Source organism: Chelonoidis abingdonii, chromosome 5, assembly GCF_003597395.2.
Source record: "Chelonoidis abingdonii isolate Lonesome George chromosome 5, CheloAbing_2.0, whole genome shotgun sequence".
Classification (NCBI taxonomy): domain Eukaryota; kingdom Metazoa; phylum Chordata; order Testudines; family Testudinidae; genus Chelonoidis; species Chelonoidis abingdonii.
The window spans coordinates 125,350,302-125,372,502 of NC_133773.1; the positions used below are offsets into that span (position 1 = coordinate 125,350,302).

At 44.5% G+C, this 22,201-nt stretch overlaps 1 protein-coding gene across 6 annotated transcripts in view; it reads right to left on the minus strand.

The window, feature by feature from the left end:
- The window catches only part of RGS12 (regulator of G protein signaling 12), a 168,153-nt gene that overhangs the window by 32,055 nt on the left and 113,897 nt on the right, over nt 1-22,201 (minus strand). For all 6 annotated transcript variants that reach the window (XM_032788633.2, XM_032788635.2, XM_032788637.2 and 3 more), the window contains 5 exons: nt 12,004-12,183; nt 9,241-9,394; nt 7,789-7,865; nt 4,064-4,264; nt 2,867-2,940 (listed from right to left, as the gene is read on the minus strand). In XM_032788633.2, coding sequence (XP_032644524.1) covers nt 2,867-2,940; nt 4,064-4,264; nt 7,789-7,865; nt 9,241-9,394; nt 12,004-12,183 — 686 coding nt within the window. The remainder of the gene's footprint in view (nt 1-2,866; nt 2,941-4,063; nt 4,265-7,788; nt 7,866-9,240; nt 9,395-12,003; nt 12,184-22,201) is intronic.

Genomic DNA, 22,201 nt, shown 5'->3' on the forward strand with positions numbered 1-22,201 from the left:
CCCACTGTGGACGTGCTAAACCGATTTTATTAGATCTGTTTTGTAATATCGGTTTAAGCTAATTCGAAATAATCGTGCAGTGTAGACGTACCCTGAGTTGAGTCCATTTACCAGGGGCACATATTATTAGTATGCCCTGTAGAGTAACCGACTCTGTGGTAATTGAGGGTTCTCTTCGGGTCTGCTGTGTCAGCTATCTGCGCAGAGCTGGGACAGCACACAGAGGGAACACACGCACGCAGCCGAGTGATATCAACATTGAACAGAGCAGAGCACCACACCGGTAGCATCTGACAACAAATTCCTCTTAGATTATTACAAGTTGGATATTGTGCATTATTCAAAGAGCAAACTTTTCCCAGATTTAAGAGGGTCTAAGATATAATTTATGATCTCCGTGTCTTAAAGAACCAATGACCTTCCTATAGGTAACATACAGACAAAGATGTATTTTTTTTTAAAGATAAGGATAAATTCAACTAGGGGATCCCAAATTTTAAAATATAATTTGTTTACATGGATATATACTCAGACTTTAGATAAAGTAATTTCACAAGTACAGTAACACAAGTAAATAGCACTTTCCATCAGTAGATCTCAAAGCTCCTTACAAAGAAGGTAAGCATCATCATCCCCTGTGATGGCAGACCAGATGCCAGCTCATGTCAAGGCTTCTAGGCCTCACTGAACACTGACAGATGCACAACTGGAAACCAGTCTGACTTACCTGTGTGTTAGTACCGTTAAAATAGGTATGAGATTTATAGAGATGTATTTAGTTTTTGGACTTTATGAAATGCTTGTAAATTGCTGCTTGCATTAATCTCATTTATAATACCTGCATCCTATGTTATAAGGTAATATTTAAGTGTAAGCTCTGTACCTATAAAAGTGTTTGCTCTAAAACTGTAAACCCCCAGAGTCAGGAAAGAAGCATTACCAAGTGTGAAATACTAGTTTACCACAAGAGGTATCATTTCCTCTCCAACCCTTTGGTCCATAGTGTGCCGAAGTTCTGTTCTTGACTCTGTGGGTCCTGTGCTTCCTGGCAGATTTTTGCTAGCCTCAGAGGCTCACTGTGATCCGCCAGGTAGCCCTTCTCTCTCTAGAGGCAAGGGTCACAGCTTAGTGAGCCATTTTCATCATAAGCCAACAACGGAGGTGAGGAGAAGCAATCCTCCCTCACACAGTCTCTGTTGTCTCCCAGTCTCAGTGATTAATCAGGGAGGGAAGGGGGGAACCTGGGCCTGCCCTCTACTCCGGACTCCAGCCCAGGGACCCTAAAATTAGCAGCTATGGTAGCTGACTTTTTGGAAATAGGATGTGAACAATTCCCTGGGCCACTTCCTCACAGCAGCCCCCTACTCAATATCTCCTTCACCATTACCGCAGGGCCTCCTTCCTTACACCTGATATGGATTCGTACTGCTTCATTCCTCCAACAGCATGGCTCCCTCCTATAACTCCTGACACCTGCACCTCACTGACTAACTGGGAGGCTTTTAACTAGTTCCAGCCAGCCCTTGATTGGCTTCAGGTGTCCCGATCTAGCTAGCTATCTCCACTGCCTTCTAGAAGGATCTTAATTGGCCCCAGGTGTCTTGATTAACCTGGAGCAACTACCATTTGGTTACCATGGTACCAGGGATTTGTTTAGCCTGGGGCTAACATACCTGTTCCTTGCTACTTTACTGTAGCCATCTGGCCTTGCCCCATCACAATAGACAAGCCATTGTGGAACATCAGGGGACAAAAGTGTTTGTTGATTGCTCCCCCAACACCTATGCGGAGGAGATGTGCACAAATGCTCATCCCATCCACTTGAACTCTGGGGAAAGGGAATAAAAATCCCTGTCAAGAAGAAATTGTTATTCCTGTGCTACTTGGATTTCAGGAAGAAGGCAATAGCTCTAAGCATAAGCAAGGGATCCCCAGTTGTTTAGCTTGGGTTAGCCCTAAAGGACAAACAGAGCTTGCACATTACAGCAACTTCTATTATGTTTTGGAATCTAAGGCTGCACTGCACTTTTGTCTACACTGCACTTTTGTCATTAAAACTTTTGTCAGCCAGGGGTTTGAAAAAAAACAAACCACCCCTGACCAGCAAAAGTTTTAACGACAAAAAGCAGCAGTGTGGACAGCGCTTTGTCAGTGGGAGAGCATCTCCCACCAACAAAGCTACTGCCCCTTGTTTGGGGTGGTTTTATTATGTTGGCAGGATGGCTCTCTACTGCCGACAAAGATTGGCTACACTGTGTGCCTTACAGCGGCAAGGCTCTAGTGGCACAGCTGTAAGCTGCACCGTGTAGACATAGCCTTAGACTGTAATTCATAAATCTTTAGACAGTTTATTACAGGATTGACTATAAAGGTTGTCTTTGGTGTGAGGTACAACTGACCTGAGGTAAGTGACTAGCCCTTTGGGACTGAGTGTACACTGAATATTGTTGTGGTTTTTGGTGTAAGAGACTATCTATCACAAAGGCAAATCTGGCTAGGTGGCAAGATAGACTGAAGTATCATAAGGAACTGTCTGTGACTCCATGTTAAAGCTGTTATAGTGCTTGAGGAATTCACACTTAATATGTGGTTGGTGAAATCTAAGTATAGAACTCACAACCAGTTTGGGGTTTCTACTGTGGTTTGTAATAGTCTGCCCTGAGCTTGGCACACATGTTCATGGGCCACTCCAGGAAGCATGACATTCCCATTTTACAGACAGGGAAGCAGACACAGCATATCAAATGTTATTCTGTGTTATACTCACTTTTATTTTATTGCACAGACATAACTCAGAATGCATTCTGGCCCATTTACATTAGCTGGAGTGGAAAATGTCACAAAAAGATAATATTTTTTCTCTTACCGAAATAAAGTACGTTTTTCTAAACGTAGATCCCGAGAATCCAAGATGCTACTGTCTTGATGCAATACCAGTGGCTATAGAGCATATGGTTGGAACAAAAGAAGAGAAAATATGAAGAAGAGAAAATATGTTAAATTGGGAACATGTCACTTGTTATATATCATTTAACAATATGCAACAGCTGTGCAAAACAAAAAAAGCAATTTTAAAATTAGCCCAAGAAGAGAGACAGAACAATTATTAAGCTTTGTGTGTACGGCTATTATTGTATTAATTTACAGCAAGCAACATGATTAGTTTCTCTTTTTCTCTGGATAGTTCCAAAAGATGTAGGGGCCAATTCTGTGAGGTGCTTAGCAATTCCCTACTCCCATTAAAGTCAATGGGTATTGAGAGCTCTCAGCATCTCATACGAGGCCTGGGCACTTAAACATAAGGGGCTGAACAAACAGAATGATACATCAGAAAATACGACAAAATAATGTTGGCAGAAAGATTTAAAAAAACAGATTTTACAAGGAAGACAAGTAAATTAGGATCATTTGTCTTGTGTTATGCAAGAGATCAGACTAAATCTGCATCAAGCTCATAACATTTTTGAACTATAGCATCTCTTTTACAAAGATATCCAGTTCTGATTTAAAGACTTCAAATGATAGAGAATCCATCACCTCGCTTCATAAATTGTTCCAATGGTTAAATACCCTATTAAAAAACTACACTTTATTTCTGATCTGAATTTGTCTAGCTTCAGCTTTCAATCACTGGATCTTGTTATGCCTTTTTCTGTCAGATTAAAGAGCTGTCTATCAAAAATTTCTTCTCCATGTAGATACTGTAGGCTGTTATCAAGTCACTACTTAAACTTCTCTCAGACACACTAAACAGACTGAAGTTCTTAATCTCCTCCCTCTAAGGCATGTTTTCCAGACCTCAAATCTTCTTGAAGCTCCCTCTTGAACCCCTTCCAATTTTTCAATATCCTTTTTAAAATGTAGTAGCAGAAATGGACACAGTATTCCAGTAATGAGCTCACTAATATTCTTCCATTGAGCAACATACATAAATCCTATTATCGTCAATATGAAGTCTGAATACAAAGAGGTAGAGTATTCCTCTAAATAATCAATAATCCCATATTAGTAAACTGACTAGGAAGTCTGAATTTTTTAAAAAAAGTATAGGAATATACAGTACCTTGTCTCCTCCAACTAAAAAAAGGTCTACTGCAGCTATGTTAATGCCATGTTTCTCACAGAGCCCAGATAACATCTCTTTGACTGAGAATCCTGATTTAACAACCATTTTACAGGATGAGCCATCTGGAAGGTTTATACAGCAGTATTTTGAGGATTTCTCTTTATCAGGTACAGATGCAGATAAGCGAGAGGCATCAGACTTGTCAGAAACAAAAATGAAAGTTAAGAACAAAACGCACAGTGTTACAGTCCAACAAATCAAACTAAGCAAGGGATCACACTTTTAACCATGTTTGAGGTTTACCTTTCCTTCAAAATCTATCTATTACCAGGTAATTTTTTTAGAACTATTTCAATTTAAGACAAAGACACTACCACAGACCAAACTTCACAAATCTAAACATACTTTAAGCGCAGCCACCCCTGAAGGGAGAATTCAGACCAGGGAGAAAACAGGAGGCAGTACCACACTGCCTTCCCTGAACTTTCCACTAGAGCAGCATTTCTCAAACTGGGGTCGGCGGACCTCTGGGCATCCCCAAGCATACTCCCAGGGCTCTGCGGGTCCTGCTGATCAACTCCTTCCCCTCCAGAGGCACAGTGAGGCTAAGGCGGGCTCCTTACCTACCCTGGCTACACACCGCTTCTGGACGCAGTCAGCATGTCCCTGCAGCCCCTGGGGAGGAACTGCTGGGAACTGCCCTACCAAATTCACTGTTCAGTTTGGTAAATTGCACGGTCATAGGACTTTAAAAATCTTATATTTCATGGCTTTAGATATTTAAATCTGAAATTTCACAGTGCTGGAACTGTGGGGGTCCTGACCCAAACAGAGGTCGTGGGGGCAGTCACAAGGCTATTGTAGGGGGTCACGATATTGCCATCTTTACTTCTGCACTGCTGCTGGCACAGCAGGGCTGCCTTCAGAGCTGGCTCCCAGCCAGCAGCCATGGAGCTTCCTGCAGCCGGGGGAAGATCCCAGAGGTGGGTCTGACCTGGCCCTGTGAGTGGCCTGTGCAAGGGAAGAGAAAGTCCTGTTCCTTCCTAGCCTGGCTGGGACTAGCAGCTAGAGCCCAGTGCACGGTAGGAGCTCCCAGCTGGGGTGCCCCAGGCCAGCGCCCCCCATGACCATGGCGCCATGGGCAGTTGCTCAGCTATAAGACCAGGGCCGGCTTTAGGCCTATTCCACCAATTCCCCCGAATTGGGCCCCGCGCCCAGTGAGATTCCCTTCCCTGGCTAGAGGCTCCTTTTTAATTTTTACTCACCTGGCGCCACTCCGGGTCTTCGGCGGCACTTCAGTGGTGGGTATTTCATTCGCTCCGGGTCTTCAGCGGCACTTTGGCGGTGGGTCCTTCAGTGCCGCCGAAGACCTGGAGCGAGTGAAGGACACGCCGCCGAAGTGCAGCTGAAGACTCAGAGCACCGCCTGGTGAGTACAAAGCCCATGTGTTTTTTTACGTTTTTTTTTTTTTTAAGTCATCCCTGCTGGGACCCCATCGAAACTGTTCGAATTGGGACCCACACTTCCTAAAGCCGGCCCTGTATAAGACTGGCACTGCTCCCTCCAAAAGTGATGACCCTCTCCCATACCATGCGACTCTCGCTTCTGTGCTGCTGCTAGTGGTGTTGCCTTCAGAGCTGGGTGTCTGGCCAGAAGCCGCAGCTCTCCGGCCACCCAGCTCTGAACACAGCACAGAAGTAAGGATGTCAATACCGCAACCCTCCTACAGTAGCCAGATTTCACAAGGAAAACCAGGTTTCACAGTTCATGATGCATTTTTCACGGCTGTGAATTTGGTAAGGCCTTAATTATAGCCACAGAAAAATCATCTTAGTACACACAAAGTATCAAAAGGGACAACTCCATCACATTGTTTTTACAAGGTAATATTTTGAAGTATTTAATAAACACTCAATTTAAATGGATGCTACCAATATGGGTCTGCACTGTTTACTGCTCTGTTTACCCACTAGCATCACATATATCAACAAGAATCTGTATAATTCTTAGAATCAAATTTGTAAGTCAAAGAAAGGGATACTGTCAGGATAAAAAAGGGTATTTTAAAATTATATTCTTTTATACGCTTTGTCACTTTAAATCCAGGGTGACATTAAATTTTAAGTTTACTTTTCATCATTTATATTGTTTACTTTGTGCATTTCATTTAGCTTGGACTGTGAAGGTAGAACTACATTGTTTATAACTACTGTGTCTTCACTTCTTGTTTCTCCACATATGAGCATGTGTTGCAATGTTTTAGTTGCAAATGCTGCTGGGAAATGCTTCACTCTTTTATCCCTCAAACATTGGGAACAGAGTCAAGCTATAGTGATTAGGAGAAGGGAGAGGAGGGATACTCAGCTTTGGGCTGGAAAGAGCCAGGGCATCAAGGAAATGAGTTCAAACTCACTGTAGCAGGGCGGATCCCTGCTCCGGCCCTGGAGGGGTTAAAAACAGCCCAGGGAAGGGGCCTGGGCTGGAAAAAGCAGCCTTGTAAGCTGGGCTGATTGGGGAAGTGGCTGAAGCTGGGGCCACGCCCCAAACTGAGCCACAGGCCCTTATATAAGGGCAGAGAAGGCAGGAGCCCAGAGAGTCTCTCTCTGCGTTCAGAGGGAGAAGGACCTGGCTGCTGCAAGGGACCAGACAAGATACCTAGGGTGAAGCAGGGCTGCGGAGGGCAGTGGAGCCAGGGAGCTCCTGCCTGGAAAGCCCCAGGCTGCAGCCTAGGAGTAGGCTAAGAGGTACTGGGGTTGCAGGGTACAACCCAGGGGTAGGCCAAGGCAGCAGGTCCAAACCCCTTTGCCGATGATGAGAGGCTAATACTGCAGTCTGCCCCAGGGTGTGGGGCTAGGTAATGACTGGGCAGTTGCCAAGACACTGAGGCAAAGTGGGAATAGAGGAGGGAGTTCCCAGGAGGGGGAAACCCCTAAGAGAAAGGGGTTACTGCCATGGGGTAGAACCCCACGTAAAAGGGGCACCGGGGTCCAGGGAGGGACATGGGGCCAGTAGCAGAAGCCGGAAGGCGGATCACCGGCCTGCAGAGGGCGCTCCGAGCTGGAATTTGAGCTAATTCCCGAAGTGACCAGCAGGAGGCGCCGCAGGGGTGAGTGTCCGCCCGGTTACACTCACATATAGTCAAGAGGAAGAGGACTCAAAGAGTTATTCAACAGGCAATTGTTCATAGCAGAGCTTAAGAGCTGCAGTAGTTGGGAGGCAAGGTGAGTCAGTTTGTAAAGAGCTTTAGTGTCCTTGGATTGAAAGGCCTTATAAAAGTGCAAACTTTTATTATAATGTCCAAAGGAACAGGAGAGTTGGGGTAGCTAGGAGAAAGGATAGACAGGATAGCTTTGGAGATGGTAAGACAATTTTAAAAAAATAAGTATACGAAATGCATAAAAGAGATATTTATCTTTACATTATAAGAAAGATAGTTTAGGATCACAAATAGCACTATAATAGTGTTCTTTAAAAATATTTAAACTATTCATCTGACAACTGTTTAAACAACCAGACCCTTATTATTTCACAAAATGAGTATAGCTATAATTTTTTTATAAGTTCAGTCTAAAAAGAATATGAAATTTACATACAAAGACATATAGACATCTTGTTTATTTATACTATTGCAGAAAAATTGGGCTATTATTGATTTCCTAGGTAACAATCACTCCCATTTTTTTTCCCATTCCTCTCATACTATTTGATTCTAAGGAGCTTACCAGTTCAAGACTTGCAGCTGATGACATGGAGCTTTGTGATTCACGTCTGCAAAATAGTCCATTGGTATGCATAAAATCTGAGAGTGGGAAAAGTAGAGTGATATGTAAAAATGTTTGGTTTTACTATTCATTAAAGGTGCTACAAAACCTCAAGTCATCTGACTAGAATATTCATTTTCTGATTTGGGAAAGAAAAATTCCAAATCCTTGTACTATCTTCACATGCTGAACATTTAAACATTTTTTAAACGTAATTATTTATTGCTTATATAACACCAAGTGTTCGTGGCTTTTTACAAGCAGATGAAAAGACAAGGTTCCTGTTCCTGGAGGTGATTGCTTACATTTTAAAAAGTGACTATCAATTTACAATACCTTCAAGGTGAGTACCAGAGCCTTGAAAATCAGGCTCTTTTAAGGTGTCTCAAGTTGGACACCCAAAAATTGAGAACTCAATCCCTTGTCACTTCTTAAAGTTTAGGTCTATAACCTTAGTATCTGATTCTCCAGTCCTCATTCGTGTACATGGCCCCCTGACATCAACTGTACAGCTCACAAGGCTTTTTCAAGAACCATGGTAGGCAGATGGTGGGGAAGAAGAGACAGCAGTAAATACAATTTCTTAGAGTAGCTGACTGCTGCAGTGGATTTCAGAATTTGTCGTTTTGTTTTTGCAATTTTTAAAAACTGTTTGCCTGTTAATTGCTTTGTGCAAGCCTCTGCACTGCCAAAATGTGGTGCTCTTTCATTTCAGTGAACTACAGAGATGCAAATATTCTCACTAATATAAATTACTTCAAACACAGTGCAATTAGCCCAGACCTCATTTACTAAAAATAGTTTAGTGTTGCCTCACACAAAATTTACCATTTTCTTAAGAAAAGCTACTGACTGAGTAGCAGTTGAATGAACAGGCTACACAACCCAGTCTCTGCCAATTAGATTGTGTTTTAGTAACATTCTGTGCCTGTGGAATTCGTTCTCCCTCCCTAAATTGTTCCTCTATGCCTCCTTCAGAGATTTTTTGTTTTGTTTTTTTTGTAGGGAGAAGTAATTTCCCTATCTGTAAACTAGGTTTCTACAAAAAAGCATTCTGATTCAATGAACTTGGGCATAGACACACCTATAGTTTTATTTCCATATATAGCTGTTTGAGGACCTCATGAAGGCATGTTCAACCAGCTGAGGGAAATCTCATTGGTCCAGAATGCTACCAATTTCTCATTCCCCAGACTTTTGTCTACAGACCGCCACCTATTTCCATCACTGTTCCAGGCTATTATGGCACAGGACATGACCATTTCCCTCTGTCAGAGCTCAGCAGATCATTAAAAATCTGCTCCAGGTCATGTGTAGTAGTGAGGCGTAGATTCCTTGCTGAGTGTTAATAGTGGGAACAATTCTGTCTATTGCTGAAGCAATCTTGCAACAAAGCAGGACTTGGAAACTCACCATTTTGGTAGTCATCGTTTTCCTTTTTTTTCTGCGATCTCCCCACACTCTTACTTCTTGACCAGGAGAAAAATGTCCCTTTTTTTTTCTTCTCAGCATCTTCCTCTCCAGATTCTTCATTTAAGGACCTCCCTGACTTTGATTTTCCAATTAACTACCATCAAAACACAGATAAAATATTAGCTGGAGCACTCTTGCAAACATTATTCTCTAAAGCATGGATTCTCAAACTCTCCAAAAGTGGACTATATTTTGAGAGAGAGAGTCTGGTTGATTGTCTTTTTGCCTTCTCATTATTATGTACGCCAGTTCCCCTGCAACTGGCAATCAAATAACATGCCAGTGCAACAATAAAAACGGCTTATATGGAAAAGTAAATTGGGAAAGTGACGCAGCTGGGAAAAAAAAGAAATACCAGCATAATGTGACTAATCAGCTCTCCACAGACTACTGGCAGTCTATGGACTACAGCTAGAGAACTAATGATTTAAAAGGGTTATTGGATTTCCATTTACTTGGTTTTAAAAAAAAATATAGAATTTCATATACTGTACAGCAACCTACCTAGGCTTGAAATATAAACTAAAATTAATACAGGTATCTAATAATGTCTTTCTTAACTAACATCTACTTACGTATAACAAATAATAGTCGATGAAAAGTATTAATGTAGATATATTTTTAATTATGTTATGCCTACATTTTCTTTTAATGAGCATTTATCTTTTTCACATTAAAATATTGTTTAAAATGCTGAATTTAAAAGAAAAAACAACCTCTATCCATAAAATAGTGGATGCCCTAAAATTACAGTGGCTGACATAAAAAAAAAGTTAAAAATTACCTTTACAACCAAATAATGAATACTGTGGTAAAGTTATCTAGTTGCAAAGATAAAACTCTTAAATTTTAAAATGGTGATCAACGATTGTGGAAATAAGAATGAGCAAAGTTCTGATTCCTATGAAAGTATTACAAATTTTTAAAGCTTCCAAAGACTATGGGGTTTTTTAATTTTCCTTTACCTAGACAAATTTTATAATAAAAAATGTTTAAACAACATGAAAGATTTGGCTGAAAACAGGCCAGGAAATTCAAAGAATAAATTCATCAGTTGTCAGCCCAGACAATCAGTCACTGCCAGGAATTCTGGCTTTCCAGATAGGACTTTTTATTAATTAATTAATTTATTATTATTTCACGTGGGATGAAGGTGTGAATTATTTCTTCTGAAAGGTACCAGATTTATTCAAGTCCTCTCTTTTTCCATGGAATAGTTGCATCAGAAAAGTAAACTTCCCACATTGCCCTAACCAACATGTATAAATCATATTCTACAGCAATAACCTTTTCACTTTGAAGGTCAAATATATTATTTCAAAAATCCCAGGGCAACAGTCAAGGTTTAGGGACAAATTCTCTGCTTCTCTGCTCAGGCAACACAAACCAACTACAAGTCTCCAGCTGGAGATTCCACAGGTATAAGGGAATCCCAAACAGGCAAGAGACCTGGTGTAGTCAACTCTTATATGTATCATCCCAAAACTCCGGGTGCAGAAGGATGTGATGGGCATAGGGAGGAGTGGGCGGAGCATGCTGGCTATCCTGCTAGCATGCTGCCTTTGGAGTCACTGTCCATTGTCCATTGTCAGTTGGCGCAAGTTAGAGCAGCTCCTAGAATATTCTCCAACCTGTGTTGGAGCAGAGAATCAGGAAGCTGTAATTGGATTTTAGTTATCACCTTCTCCTCCCCTTCACCTCTCTAGGGTTGTGTGGTGGAGGAGCATATCTTTTGCTACCTGCTCTCTGATGCTCAGGTAGAGACAATTAAGTGCTTATCATGCACTCCTTAGGGCTCCCACAAACTGTCAGGGGAACAGACAATGGAGCAGCCAAAGCTCCCTTCTCTCTCCCCTTCAATGCAACAGGTGGCCAACCCGGTGATGTTCTGATTATCAACTGTAGAGAATTGCTGCTCAGCGTCCCCTACTTCGGCCCTGTAGCAACAGGACTGATTCAATCATTTCAGTTTAAAAGTCTCAGAATGTGGCTTATAGGTAGTTTTCAATTTATATATATCATTAGATACAAGTTTTCTTAACACAGTCATTGTTAAGGATCAGAAGCTGGATACTATTGTAGTAAAGGGATAAATTCTAAGGATAAGAGGGAAGTTCATTTTCCAACCTTATTTAACCTTTGACCTCTCTGCTGGATGGATAGCAAGGATGATATTTTGAGACAGTAGCATTGGTGGGTTTTGTGATGTAGGCAATTGTCCATTGACTGAAATTACCAACTCGCTCCACCTAGGTCATTGAAAGCATCCCTCAATTGTACTAGCATTCACTACTAACTCTGGCTGAATTTTAACTGGCTACCTGCAGTTGAAATACCAGAACTTAGTTTCCTAACAACTATGGACTTCAATCAAAATCAACTTCTGAATTGGTGCATAAAGAATAATTACCTCATTTCATCAGCTGTAGAACAAAATGCACTTATTTAGGCAATATATAAATAAAATTATATTAAAAAGGGAGTTAGTAACTTCTGTTAGAATGGATAAAAACCTATTGACAAATAAAATAATTTGTACATTAAGACTTGGCAATTAGATACTTTGTCAGCACTGGTAAATATGAACACACATTAGTTTCTACACATTCTTGTTAATCTTCCAACAAATCTGGGTGGTTGGAGAAGTTCAGCTATGGATAATAACTTAGTTTTCAGAAAAGTAGCAATTTAATCAAAAGTCACCTTTTTTGGTGTTGAGATATGGGACCACTCTGAGCTGATACTATGTTTAGATGTGGGGCTGCTGGGAACACGCTGTGGATCAGGAAGAGGGCGACCTTCTACTTCAGCCAGAATGCATTCTTGGTAAAGCGGGGATTTCAGAAAGCGAGTATAGCTATCAAACTTCATCAGATTAAAAATCTGAAATGTAAGTGCAATGGGATAAGGGTTATACAAGATTAAATCTCTTATGAAGAATGCAGGCTTATTTTTCCAGTATTATGTTCTTAAAACTCAGAGCATTAATGTGAAGACACACATTAGGCTTGCTTTTGTTGAAGTCAGTGGGAGTTGTGCACCAATTTCAAATGAAACAGAACTGAGTCCTAGTCTCTTAGCATAAGGCTTTATTTTTACAAAAGGTCCAAGAATGGTCAAAAATGAAAACCAGTGTAGATAAGAAAAAATGGTTACCTACCTTTCATAATTGTTTTTCAAGATCTATTGCTCATGTCCATTCCATTCCAGGTGTGCAGGCACCTACTTGCGTGGCCACTGGAGATTTTTGCCTTAGTGGTATCCATACGGTCGGCTGTGGTGTCCTCTAGAGTGCCGCACTCGTGTCAGTATATTTGGCACCACCAACCCTACACCCTCTCACTTCTTTCTTGCCAGAAATTCTGACTTAGGGGCAAGGGGATGGGTAATGGAATGGACATGAGCAACACATCTTGAAGAACAACAGTTAGGAAAGGTAGGTAACTGTTTTGTCTTCTTCGAGTGCTTGCTCATGTCAATTACATTCTAGGTGACTCACAAGCAGTATCCTTGGAGGTGGGCTCTGAGTTCATGGTCGTGTGGCTTGCAACACTGTTCTACCAAAGCCAGCATTGTCTCGGGCTTGCTGGGTAAGCACATAATGAGATGTAAACGTGTGGATAGAAGACCAGGTAGCACCCCAGCAGATATCCTGAATTGGTGTCTGGGCCAGGAAGGCTACCGACGAAGCCTGAGCCCTAGTCGAATGGAGCTTGAGGTGCAGAAGATAGTCTAGGATCGCCTGCAGCGAAGTCTGCTCAGCCTGGATACCCAGGTCCGAGGTACCGCACATGAACTTCTTCCACTTGGCCAGGCAACAAGATCTATTGGACATGGGCTGAGCATTCCTCCTCATTCAGCAATGCCATAGCCATGCTGTCAAATGCAACACTACCAGGTTTGGGTGCAGAAGACTGCCATGGGTCTGGGACAGCAGGTCTGGCCAGAGGGATAGCTGCAGTGGGACAGCTACTGAAAGATCCAGCAGTGTGCCGGATGAGTGCTGTCAAGGCCACGCGGGGGCTATCAGGATAACCTTTGCCCTGTCCTCTTTGATCTTCACAAGGACTCTCTGGATCAACAGCACTGGCAGGAAGGTGTACATCAAGGCCCCACACCATGGGAGCAGAAAAGCATCTGGACAGGTAGTCCCTGTCCGTCCCCCTGGATCTTACAGGATACTTGGCATTTCCTGTTCTGATAGGACGCGAACAAGTCCACCTGGGGAGTCCTCCACCTCCAGAAGATCATACTGACAACCTCTGGATGGAGCAACCACTCATAGTGAGATGCGAAGGTCCAACACATCTGCTAACACTTTCCTGGTCCGAGATATGTGTGGCTACCAGATGAATGGCATGCTGCATACAGAAGTCCCAAAGGTGGAGAGCTTCTTGGCAAAAGGCTGACCATCTGGCTCTGCCCTGCTTGTTGATGTAATACATTGTGGCTGTATTGTCCATCAGGACCTGCACCACCTTGCTCCTGAAGTGGGGCAAGAAAACTTGGCAAGCCAGGCAAACTGCTTTGAGCTCTCTGATATTGATATGGAGGGCCAGACCGTTCCGTAGCCAGCGGCCTTGCATGCTGAGATTGCCCAGGTGGGATCTCCAGACCAGGTCCAAAGCATCAGACCAGTGTCAGCGAAGGTGATGGGGCCGCGAAGGGAACTCCTTCCAACACTGACCCGGGGTCCAACCACCAATCCAGGGACAACCAGATGTGATCCAGCACCCTCACTACCCAGTGTAGGTCGTGCCTGTTGGGCATGTAGACCAATGCCAGCCACCTTGCAGAGGCCGGAGATGGAGCCAGGCATGACTGGCCACATATGTACATGCAGCCATGTGGCCCAACAATCGCAGTAGTGAGTGGGTGGTTCTTCACCTGGGAGATCAGGTCCGACATGGCCTGAAAACACACCTTCAGAAGGAAGGCTCTGGCTCGTGTGGAGTCAAGCATCGTCCCAATGAAATCTATTCACTGGACCAGCCATAAGGTGGATTTTTTCTCATTTATCAACAGGCTCAGGTCGTGGCAGGTGGAACGCACCAGACTGAGGCTCCTCTACACTTGTTCCAATCATCAAGATATGGGAAGACCTAGACCCCGTAACAACTCAGGTAAGCGGCCACTGGTGCCATACATTTTGTGAACAGCCTTTGGGCCGATGAGAGGCCAAAGGGCAGTGCTGTGAATTGGAAATGTCATCCATCCACTATGAAACAGAGAAAACGTCTGTGATCCTGCAATATGGAAATAAGCCTCCTTCAAGTCTACGGCAGTGTACCAGTCTCCCAGATCAAGGGAGGGGATGATGGAGACCATGTGAAACTTCTACTTCTTGAGAGACTTGTTGAGGCGTCACAGGTCCAGAATGGGTCTGAGGCTCCCTTTTGCTTTCGGGATTAGGAAGTAGCGGGACTAGAACCCTTTTCTTTTCATATCTCGAGGGATCTCCTCTACTGCCCCTGGGTGCAGGAGGTTAGCCCCAAGATATTATCTCTAGCACCTAGTGGTCTGAGGTGACCTGAGACCAGGCCGAATGGTAGGGATGAAGATGGTCGAGGAAAGAACCAGGTGGGTCCGGGGAGTTGACTGGGATGTTACGCTCAAGCGCACCTTCAAAATGAGCGCTTCTAGCCCCCGGGATGCTTTGCCAGGCTGGGCTGCATGGGTGAGCAGGAGGAGGAAGAGCAGTGACTAAAGCTCGTGTCTCTATTCCTTCTCCTCAAAGACTCCTGTCAAGGCTGCCATGGCCTTGGTGGTGGCAGACAAAATTGCTTCCTCACCGATTGTGGCAGAAGCAGACTCAAGGAACGAAGGGTGGGCCGAGTGTCCTTTAGCCCATGTAGCCGTGCATCAGTCTGCTCCGTGAAGACACCATTCCCATCAAATGGGAAATCTTGAATTGAGGCCTGCATTTCTTGGGACAGGCCAGTGGTCTGACACTCGCTCCTCTACCGCGACCTCTGAGTGATGCCAACTGTTGCTCTGACGCAGTGGCTGACAGATGGTAGGAAGGGGGCATTTCCATCAAAGGCATGCTCCACACACTCCAATAGAGCCACTGGTCGTGTTGCCAAGGCAGCATCGCAGAGGTTAACAAAGCCTCAGATGCCCAATCGTGCTAGTGATGCCTCAGCGAAGGGTAGAGGAGCAAGTGCCCACCCCAAAACCCCCTTCCTCTGTGGGGGATGATGTCCCAGGGCCTTCCCTACGCGGTACAGTCATCCTCATCCCTGGACAAGGCAGTTCATGAATCTGTCAACTAACCATCGCTACTGGAGACCGGCACTTCAAATAGGAGGACTCGGGGGACCGGTACCGCAAGGGAGATAGGTCTCACAATGCGGGGGACGGAGATCTGCACTGAGAAGACGACAGGCAGGAATATGAACTGTGCTAGCAATAGGGTGACTGGCGCCTCCCCCTAGGTGACCCACACTGAGATGGTGGAGCCTGCGATCACAGTGCTGGTAATTTTGGGTGAACCGCAGAAGACCTAGGCTGTGAAGCTGGAGATTTGTAGCATGGAGTTGGAGAGTGCTGCATCAGCTCTGAGGATTGGCGGTGCTCAGCTGCCCTCTGGGGGGTCCTGACAGCTAGCTTACCCTCACAGGGAGCCTTTGCCACTTTCTGCGGCACACACGGTGATGACAGCGCTGGTAGAGGCCTCTGCTCTCTAGGCACCAGGAGAGCCTGGGAAAGTGTCAGTCCCGCCACAAGTCTGGGTCTCCTACCACTCCCAGGAGCCTGTGGTGGATCCTTTGGGGGGCTAGGGGACCTGGTTGGAAAGGCATCTCCACGTGGCTCTGGTGTGTGTGGGCGGCCTGAACTGGGTCCTTTGCCCGATACCCCGTGGCCCTTCTTGCCAGGGAGCCGTGCTTCTTGGCCTTCTTTTTGGGCATTGGTGACAGAGAGTGGTGCTGGACGGAGCTCAGTGCTAGGGGGTGTGCTACACATCAAGGCCAAGATACTAGGGTAGAGTTTGGCCAGGAAGGCTCAGAAGCCAGGTGGAGAGCAGCCTTCATGAGGAGGGCCATCAGACGGATGTCATGCTATTTCTGGGTCCTAGGTCAAAAGTTTTTGCAAATGAAACACTTGTCCTTCGCCTGTGACTCTCCCAGGCACTTCAGACAGCTGTTGTGGAGGTCACTAATAGGCATAGCCCTGTTGCAGTCCATGCAGGGCTTAAACTCCAGAGACTGGGGCATGCCCCACCTGGGGCAAAGTCCCTACTGGGACTCTAATTTTAACTACACTTAACAATTACATTACACTAACTACTATAAACAAACTATTTACAAGGCCCTGAGGCTCAAAGTCAGAAGAGACAAAAACCACTAGCCCTTGCTAGGCAAGGAAAAGGCACTCCGATTAACCACCACAGGTGGTAAGAAGGAAGTGAGAGGGCATAGGGCTGGCGTCATCTAATACACCAACACATGAGCGCGGCACTCAAGAGGGTGCTATAGTTGACCCTAGAGATACCGCTAGGGGAAAATCTCCGATGGCCACGCACGTGGGAGTGCACACACTTAGAATGGAATCAACATGAACAAGCACTCGAAGAATCATATAAAGCCTAAACTTACTCTAATATATGAAAATCATTTACATCATTTAAAAAAAATTAACCAGTATATATTTACTGCCAAACTGCTAAAGAAAGTTGAACTACTGAATTGCTGGAAACCACTGGCGAAGCACCTGAAACCACAGTTTGTTGAAGCAATAAACCAGCTTTTGAGAGCAGTAATCTTTTCTGCAGGTGCAGAGAATATTTTCTGATGTCAGTTTATTTAACTAGTTCTGTTCAATGATTAGTTCATTCCAAGTTAAAACCCAATAGGAATTTGAAAAAGCAGGAAAGTTTGTTTTTCTCTTCTAATCTCTGAATAAAAATTAGGTATGAGGATGAGATCTACTAGTTCCAAAATACTGAAGTACGTGTTGACAGCAAAAAAAATCAGTTCAATTCACTAACTGCAGATAATACTCCCTTTGTTGAATAAATCAGTTTTAAATGGAAAACATGTTTTGATAAACTTTTTCTTATTTATCTGGCAAAATTAAAGGTAATTTTATGTAACTAATTAAAATAACTTTACAATGTTTGTTTGTTTGCATTTTAATTGCATTCACATTCCCATCTAACTGGAGCTTGACACAAAACACAAGTAAAAAATGAACCATCCAGTAAATAAAAAATGCACTATTCATCATTTTCTAACATAGTGAAATGTAAAAATTAAGAACGTGAAATAAATGTAAGTTAAGCTATATAACTGATTTAACAAACATGTATAGATACACTATATCTTCCAAGTTTGTAAAAAGCAGCACCGAATTTAACGTAAAGACTATTTAGTTGCACTGAACATGTTTTATTGGTTACCAGCTAATGTTGTGAACTTTTCTTTAGGGAAATAACTAAAAAGTACAAATGCACAACATTCTTAAAATCAATTATTTAAATCAAGGCTTCCTTTTTACTGATTTAAATAATGAATCGAATTGGTGATTTACATGACTCTGGTTTAAAATCAATCAACTCTGATAACACTTTGGAAAAAGAAAAAAATGCAAGTGTTTCTTAAAAGTGGAAAGGGATCAGGATAAAATAGGTGGCAAAGGTGAGTGATTCCCTCACCCTGGTGAAGATGCAATCAATTGCTGGCCTCAGGTACAATGGTGAAATTCTTAAAAGGCAGGCAATATCAGAGAGCACAAGTACTTAGAACAAGGCTCAAGAAAATACTCAGTGCAGAGAATTCAGGGTGGGATTACCAGGACTCACTGTTGCTGAACCTGATGTAGTGGCAGATCCATACCCTGCTCAGAAAGGAGTTAAAAAGCTTCTCTAGACACAATCAATCCCCACCTCTGCAGTTTATCATGCCTGGAGATAGGTGGGTCCTTAAAAGGGAGGATCCCATACCCTGGAAGGAGCAGGGTTGTAATGGAGAGCACCCTGACCTTTAGAAGCAGGGTTGCTGACCAGAAAAACTGCCAGAATAGCTACCCAAGCCCTCTCAGAAAGGAGAAGGTCTAATACTTCTTTTTTCTTTTCTTTTCTTTTTGTTTTTGGCTTCCCAAAAGCCTAGGACCCTGGTTTTGTGGACTTTGAAAGTATACTGACTTTTTTTTTTGGTCTGGGCTACTTTAATTCCCCCACCCAGCCACCCTCCACCAAAGGGGTAAGACTCCCTGAACAGCACAGCTGGAGTGCTCTCCCCAGACAGTCAGAGACAGAAGCAGCACTAACCTTCTTCCCAAGGGAGGTGCTAAAGAGGTATAGCCTACTACCCTGGGGAAGGGAAGTGCTGCTGCATGCTGTCAAAACACTGCAAGCTATGGATAGACATTGCTGGAAGTCATTGTAATAGGGAATTACAATGCCTGAGCCTCATGGTCGCCCAGCTGTATTGCTGCTGTTAGGTTATCAAGGATAAATAAAAGCATAGCCTGCAGAAACTAAGAAAAAAAAATCTTACTACACCTGACATAGCTGTTTCTTGAAAAGTTAAAATGGCATGTACTGACTGCAAATGAAATAAAATGTATATGGATTATATTCTTCAATAAATCACAAGAATTTTAAGGTAAATACAATTTTTGACCAAAATGCTTTGATAGTGTTTACTACAGCACTCCCAAAATATTCTAACACATTAAACTTAACTTAGCCTTCAGACTGAAAAACAAAGTTTATCAGGGTTCCTCATAGACACAGGAATCTGGCTGCCAGAAGAAAAATGGTTACTCACCCTCTCGCAACTGTTGTTCTTCGAGATGTGTTGTTCACGTCCATTCCAATCAGGTGTGCGTACACGCGCGTGTGTGCACGGCAGCTAGAAAACTTTTACCCTACCGGCATCCATCAGGTCGGCCTCGGCGCTCCCTGGAATTGCACCTTCATGGCGCTCAATACAGAGCCCTGCTGACCCACCATCCCATCAGTTCCTTTGTGTGGGCTACTCCGAAAGAGGGATAGGAGGGTGGGTACTGGAATGGACATAAACAACACATCGCAAAGAACAGTTACGAGAAAGTGAGTAATCGTTTTTTCTTCTTCGAGTGGTTGTTCATGTCAATTCCAACCAGGTGACTCTCAAGCCCCAAGTTCAGGAGATGGGGTAGGAGTCATCCACTGATTGGAGCACTGCTCTTCCAAACGCCACATGGTCTCTGGCCTGCTGGATGATTGCACGGTGCATGGTGAAAGTGTGTATGGAGAACCACGTCGCTGCTCTGCAGATTTCCTGGGTGGAAACTTGCACCAGGAGTTGAAGAGACCTAAGCCCTGGTGCAGTGCACAATGATCAGAGGAGCAGGCACACCTGCCAGGTTGTAGCACTTACGGATGCAGGATGTGATCCATGATGAAATCCATTAAGAAGAGACAGGAAGACCTTTCATTCTGTTCGCCATGGCCACGAATAACTGTATGGACTTTTGTAACGGCTTCGTTCTCTCAATGTAGAAGGCTAGTGCTCTGCGCACATCCAATGAGTGAAGCCTTTTCTCCCTGCAATTTGAGTGTGGCTTAGGATAGAATACTGGTAGGACGATGTCCTGGCTGATGTTAAACTGGAAGACAACTTTTGGGAGGAAATCCAGGTGAGGCCTGAGCTGAACTTTGTCCTTATAGAACACAGTGTAAGGAGGTTCTGATGTTAGGGCCTTGAGCTCAGACACCCTCCTGGCTGAGGTTATCACTACCAGAAATTCCACCTTACATGAGAGAGAGGGCAGGGAGCATGTTGCATGTCGCCAAAGGTTCAAAGGGCAGACCCATGAGTCTGACCAGATTGAGGTCCCAAACTGGGACCGGCTGTCAGACACATGGGTATAGCCTGTTGAGACCTTTAAGGAAATGGCTGATCATAGAGTTAGCAAAGACCGAGCGGCCCTCTGTGCCTGGGTGGAAGGCAGAGATGGTGGCCAAGTGAGCCCTTATTGATGACACGGACAGCCCCTGCTGCTTGAGATGGAGAAGATAGTCCGGTATAAGTGGTACAGAGGCGAGCACTGGGGACCAAAGGTGCTGCACCAACAAGATTGAAAATCTCTTCCACTTGGCAAGGTAGGTGGCCCTTGTGGAAGGTTTCCTACTGTCAAGGAGGACTTGTCTAACCGGGTCCAAGGAGGAGACCTCCATCAGGTTCAGCCATGGAGCTGCCATGCCATGAGGTGTAGCAACTTGAGGTTTGAGTGTTGGAGACATCTGTGATCCTGCGTTAGTAAGTCCAAGAAGAACGGCAAGGTGACTGGGGCTTCCATAGACATTTCCAGGAGTAATGTGTACCAGCGCTGGCAGGGACAGGCTGGAGCTATCAATATGACTGAGTCTTGCTCCCGCCATACCCTGAGGAACACCTTGTGGATGAAAGAGATAGGTGGAAACGCATATAAGAAATGGGCTCCCCATGGGAGGAGGAATGTGTTGGCAATGGAGCCCAGGCTGTGATTCAGGAAGGACCAAAACTGCTGGCACATGCTGTCGCATGACGTGGTGACCAGGTCTATCTGGGGAAAACCCCACTAACGGAAGACTGAATTTGCAACATTCGGGCGAAGGGACCACTCATGGCCGTGGAATGTTCTGTACTCCAGAGAGGTATGATGTTTGCATATGTATCAAGTGATCTACACAGAAGTCCCACAGCATGAGGGGAGAGGAACATGCACCCCCGTTTGTTGATATAAAACATTGCTGTGATGTTGTCTGTCATAACTAATACACATCTCCCTGCCAAGTGGGCTCAAAGTCTGGCATGCCAGGCGCACCACTCTCAGCATTCTGACATTGATATGGAGAGCAAGTTCCGCCTGAGACCAGAGGCCTTGTATCCTGAGGTCTCCCAAATGTGCTCCCCAGCCCAAGGCTGATAGATCAGTCACTAGCGAGAGAGATGGCTGAGGTCTGATGAAGGGGACTGCTGCACATACTACCTGTGGGTCAAGCCACCACAGGAGGGAGTAGAGTACTGGGCGAGGCAGGGCTATGATCTTATCCAAGCTGTTCCAGACTGGCTGATACATTAATGCTAGCCATGACTGAGGAGGTCGAAGTCTGAGTCTCGCATGCTGTACTTCATAGGTACAAGCCACCATGTATCCCAGGAGTTTCAGGCAATTCCTTGCTGCAGTGGTGGGGAACTGCTTGAGACTTTGCATGATGTCGCCCAGGGACCAAAACCTTGCTTCCGGGAGGCATGCCTTGGCCTGTGTTGAATCCAGTACTGCCCCTATAAACTCTATCCTCTGAACTGGGGACAGCATTGATTTCCCTTCATTCAGAAGGACGCCCAGTTTGTCAAACATCATTCTTATGAAGTTGATTTGTGCCTCCACTTAAGACTTGGAGTGGCCCTTGATAAGCCAGTCATTGAGGTACGAGAACACCAGTACCTGCCACCTGTACAGGAAAGCAGCCATCACTGCCACACACTTAGTGAACACTCAAGATGCCGCCGATAAGTCAAATGGGTGGTGTTCACCACAAACCTAAGGTATTTTCTGTGGGACAGAATTATTGCTATGTGAAAGTACATGTCCTTCTAGTCGAGGGCGACATACCAGTCTCCTGGATCCACTGAAGAGATGGATGATGGAGGCCCATGAGACCGTGCAGAAGTTGAGCTTCTTCATGAACTTGTTGAGTTCTCAGAGGTCTAGGATGGGCCCAAGCCCACCTTTGGCATTAGGAAGTATCAGGAATAGAAACCCTTGCCCTTCTGCTCCTGAGGAACCTCTTCCACTGCGCCTAGCGAAGGAGCAAGTGCATCTCCTGTATAAGGAGATGCTGATGAGAGGGGTTGCTGAAGAGGGACGGGGAAGAGTGGTGTAAGGGTGGGAGGGCACAGAATTGGATGGAATATGCCCTCTCTAC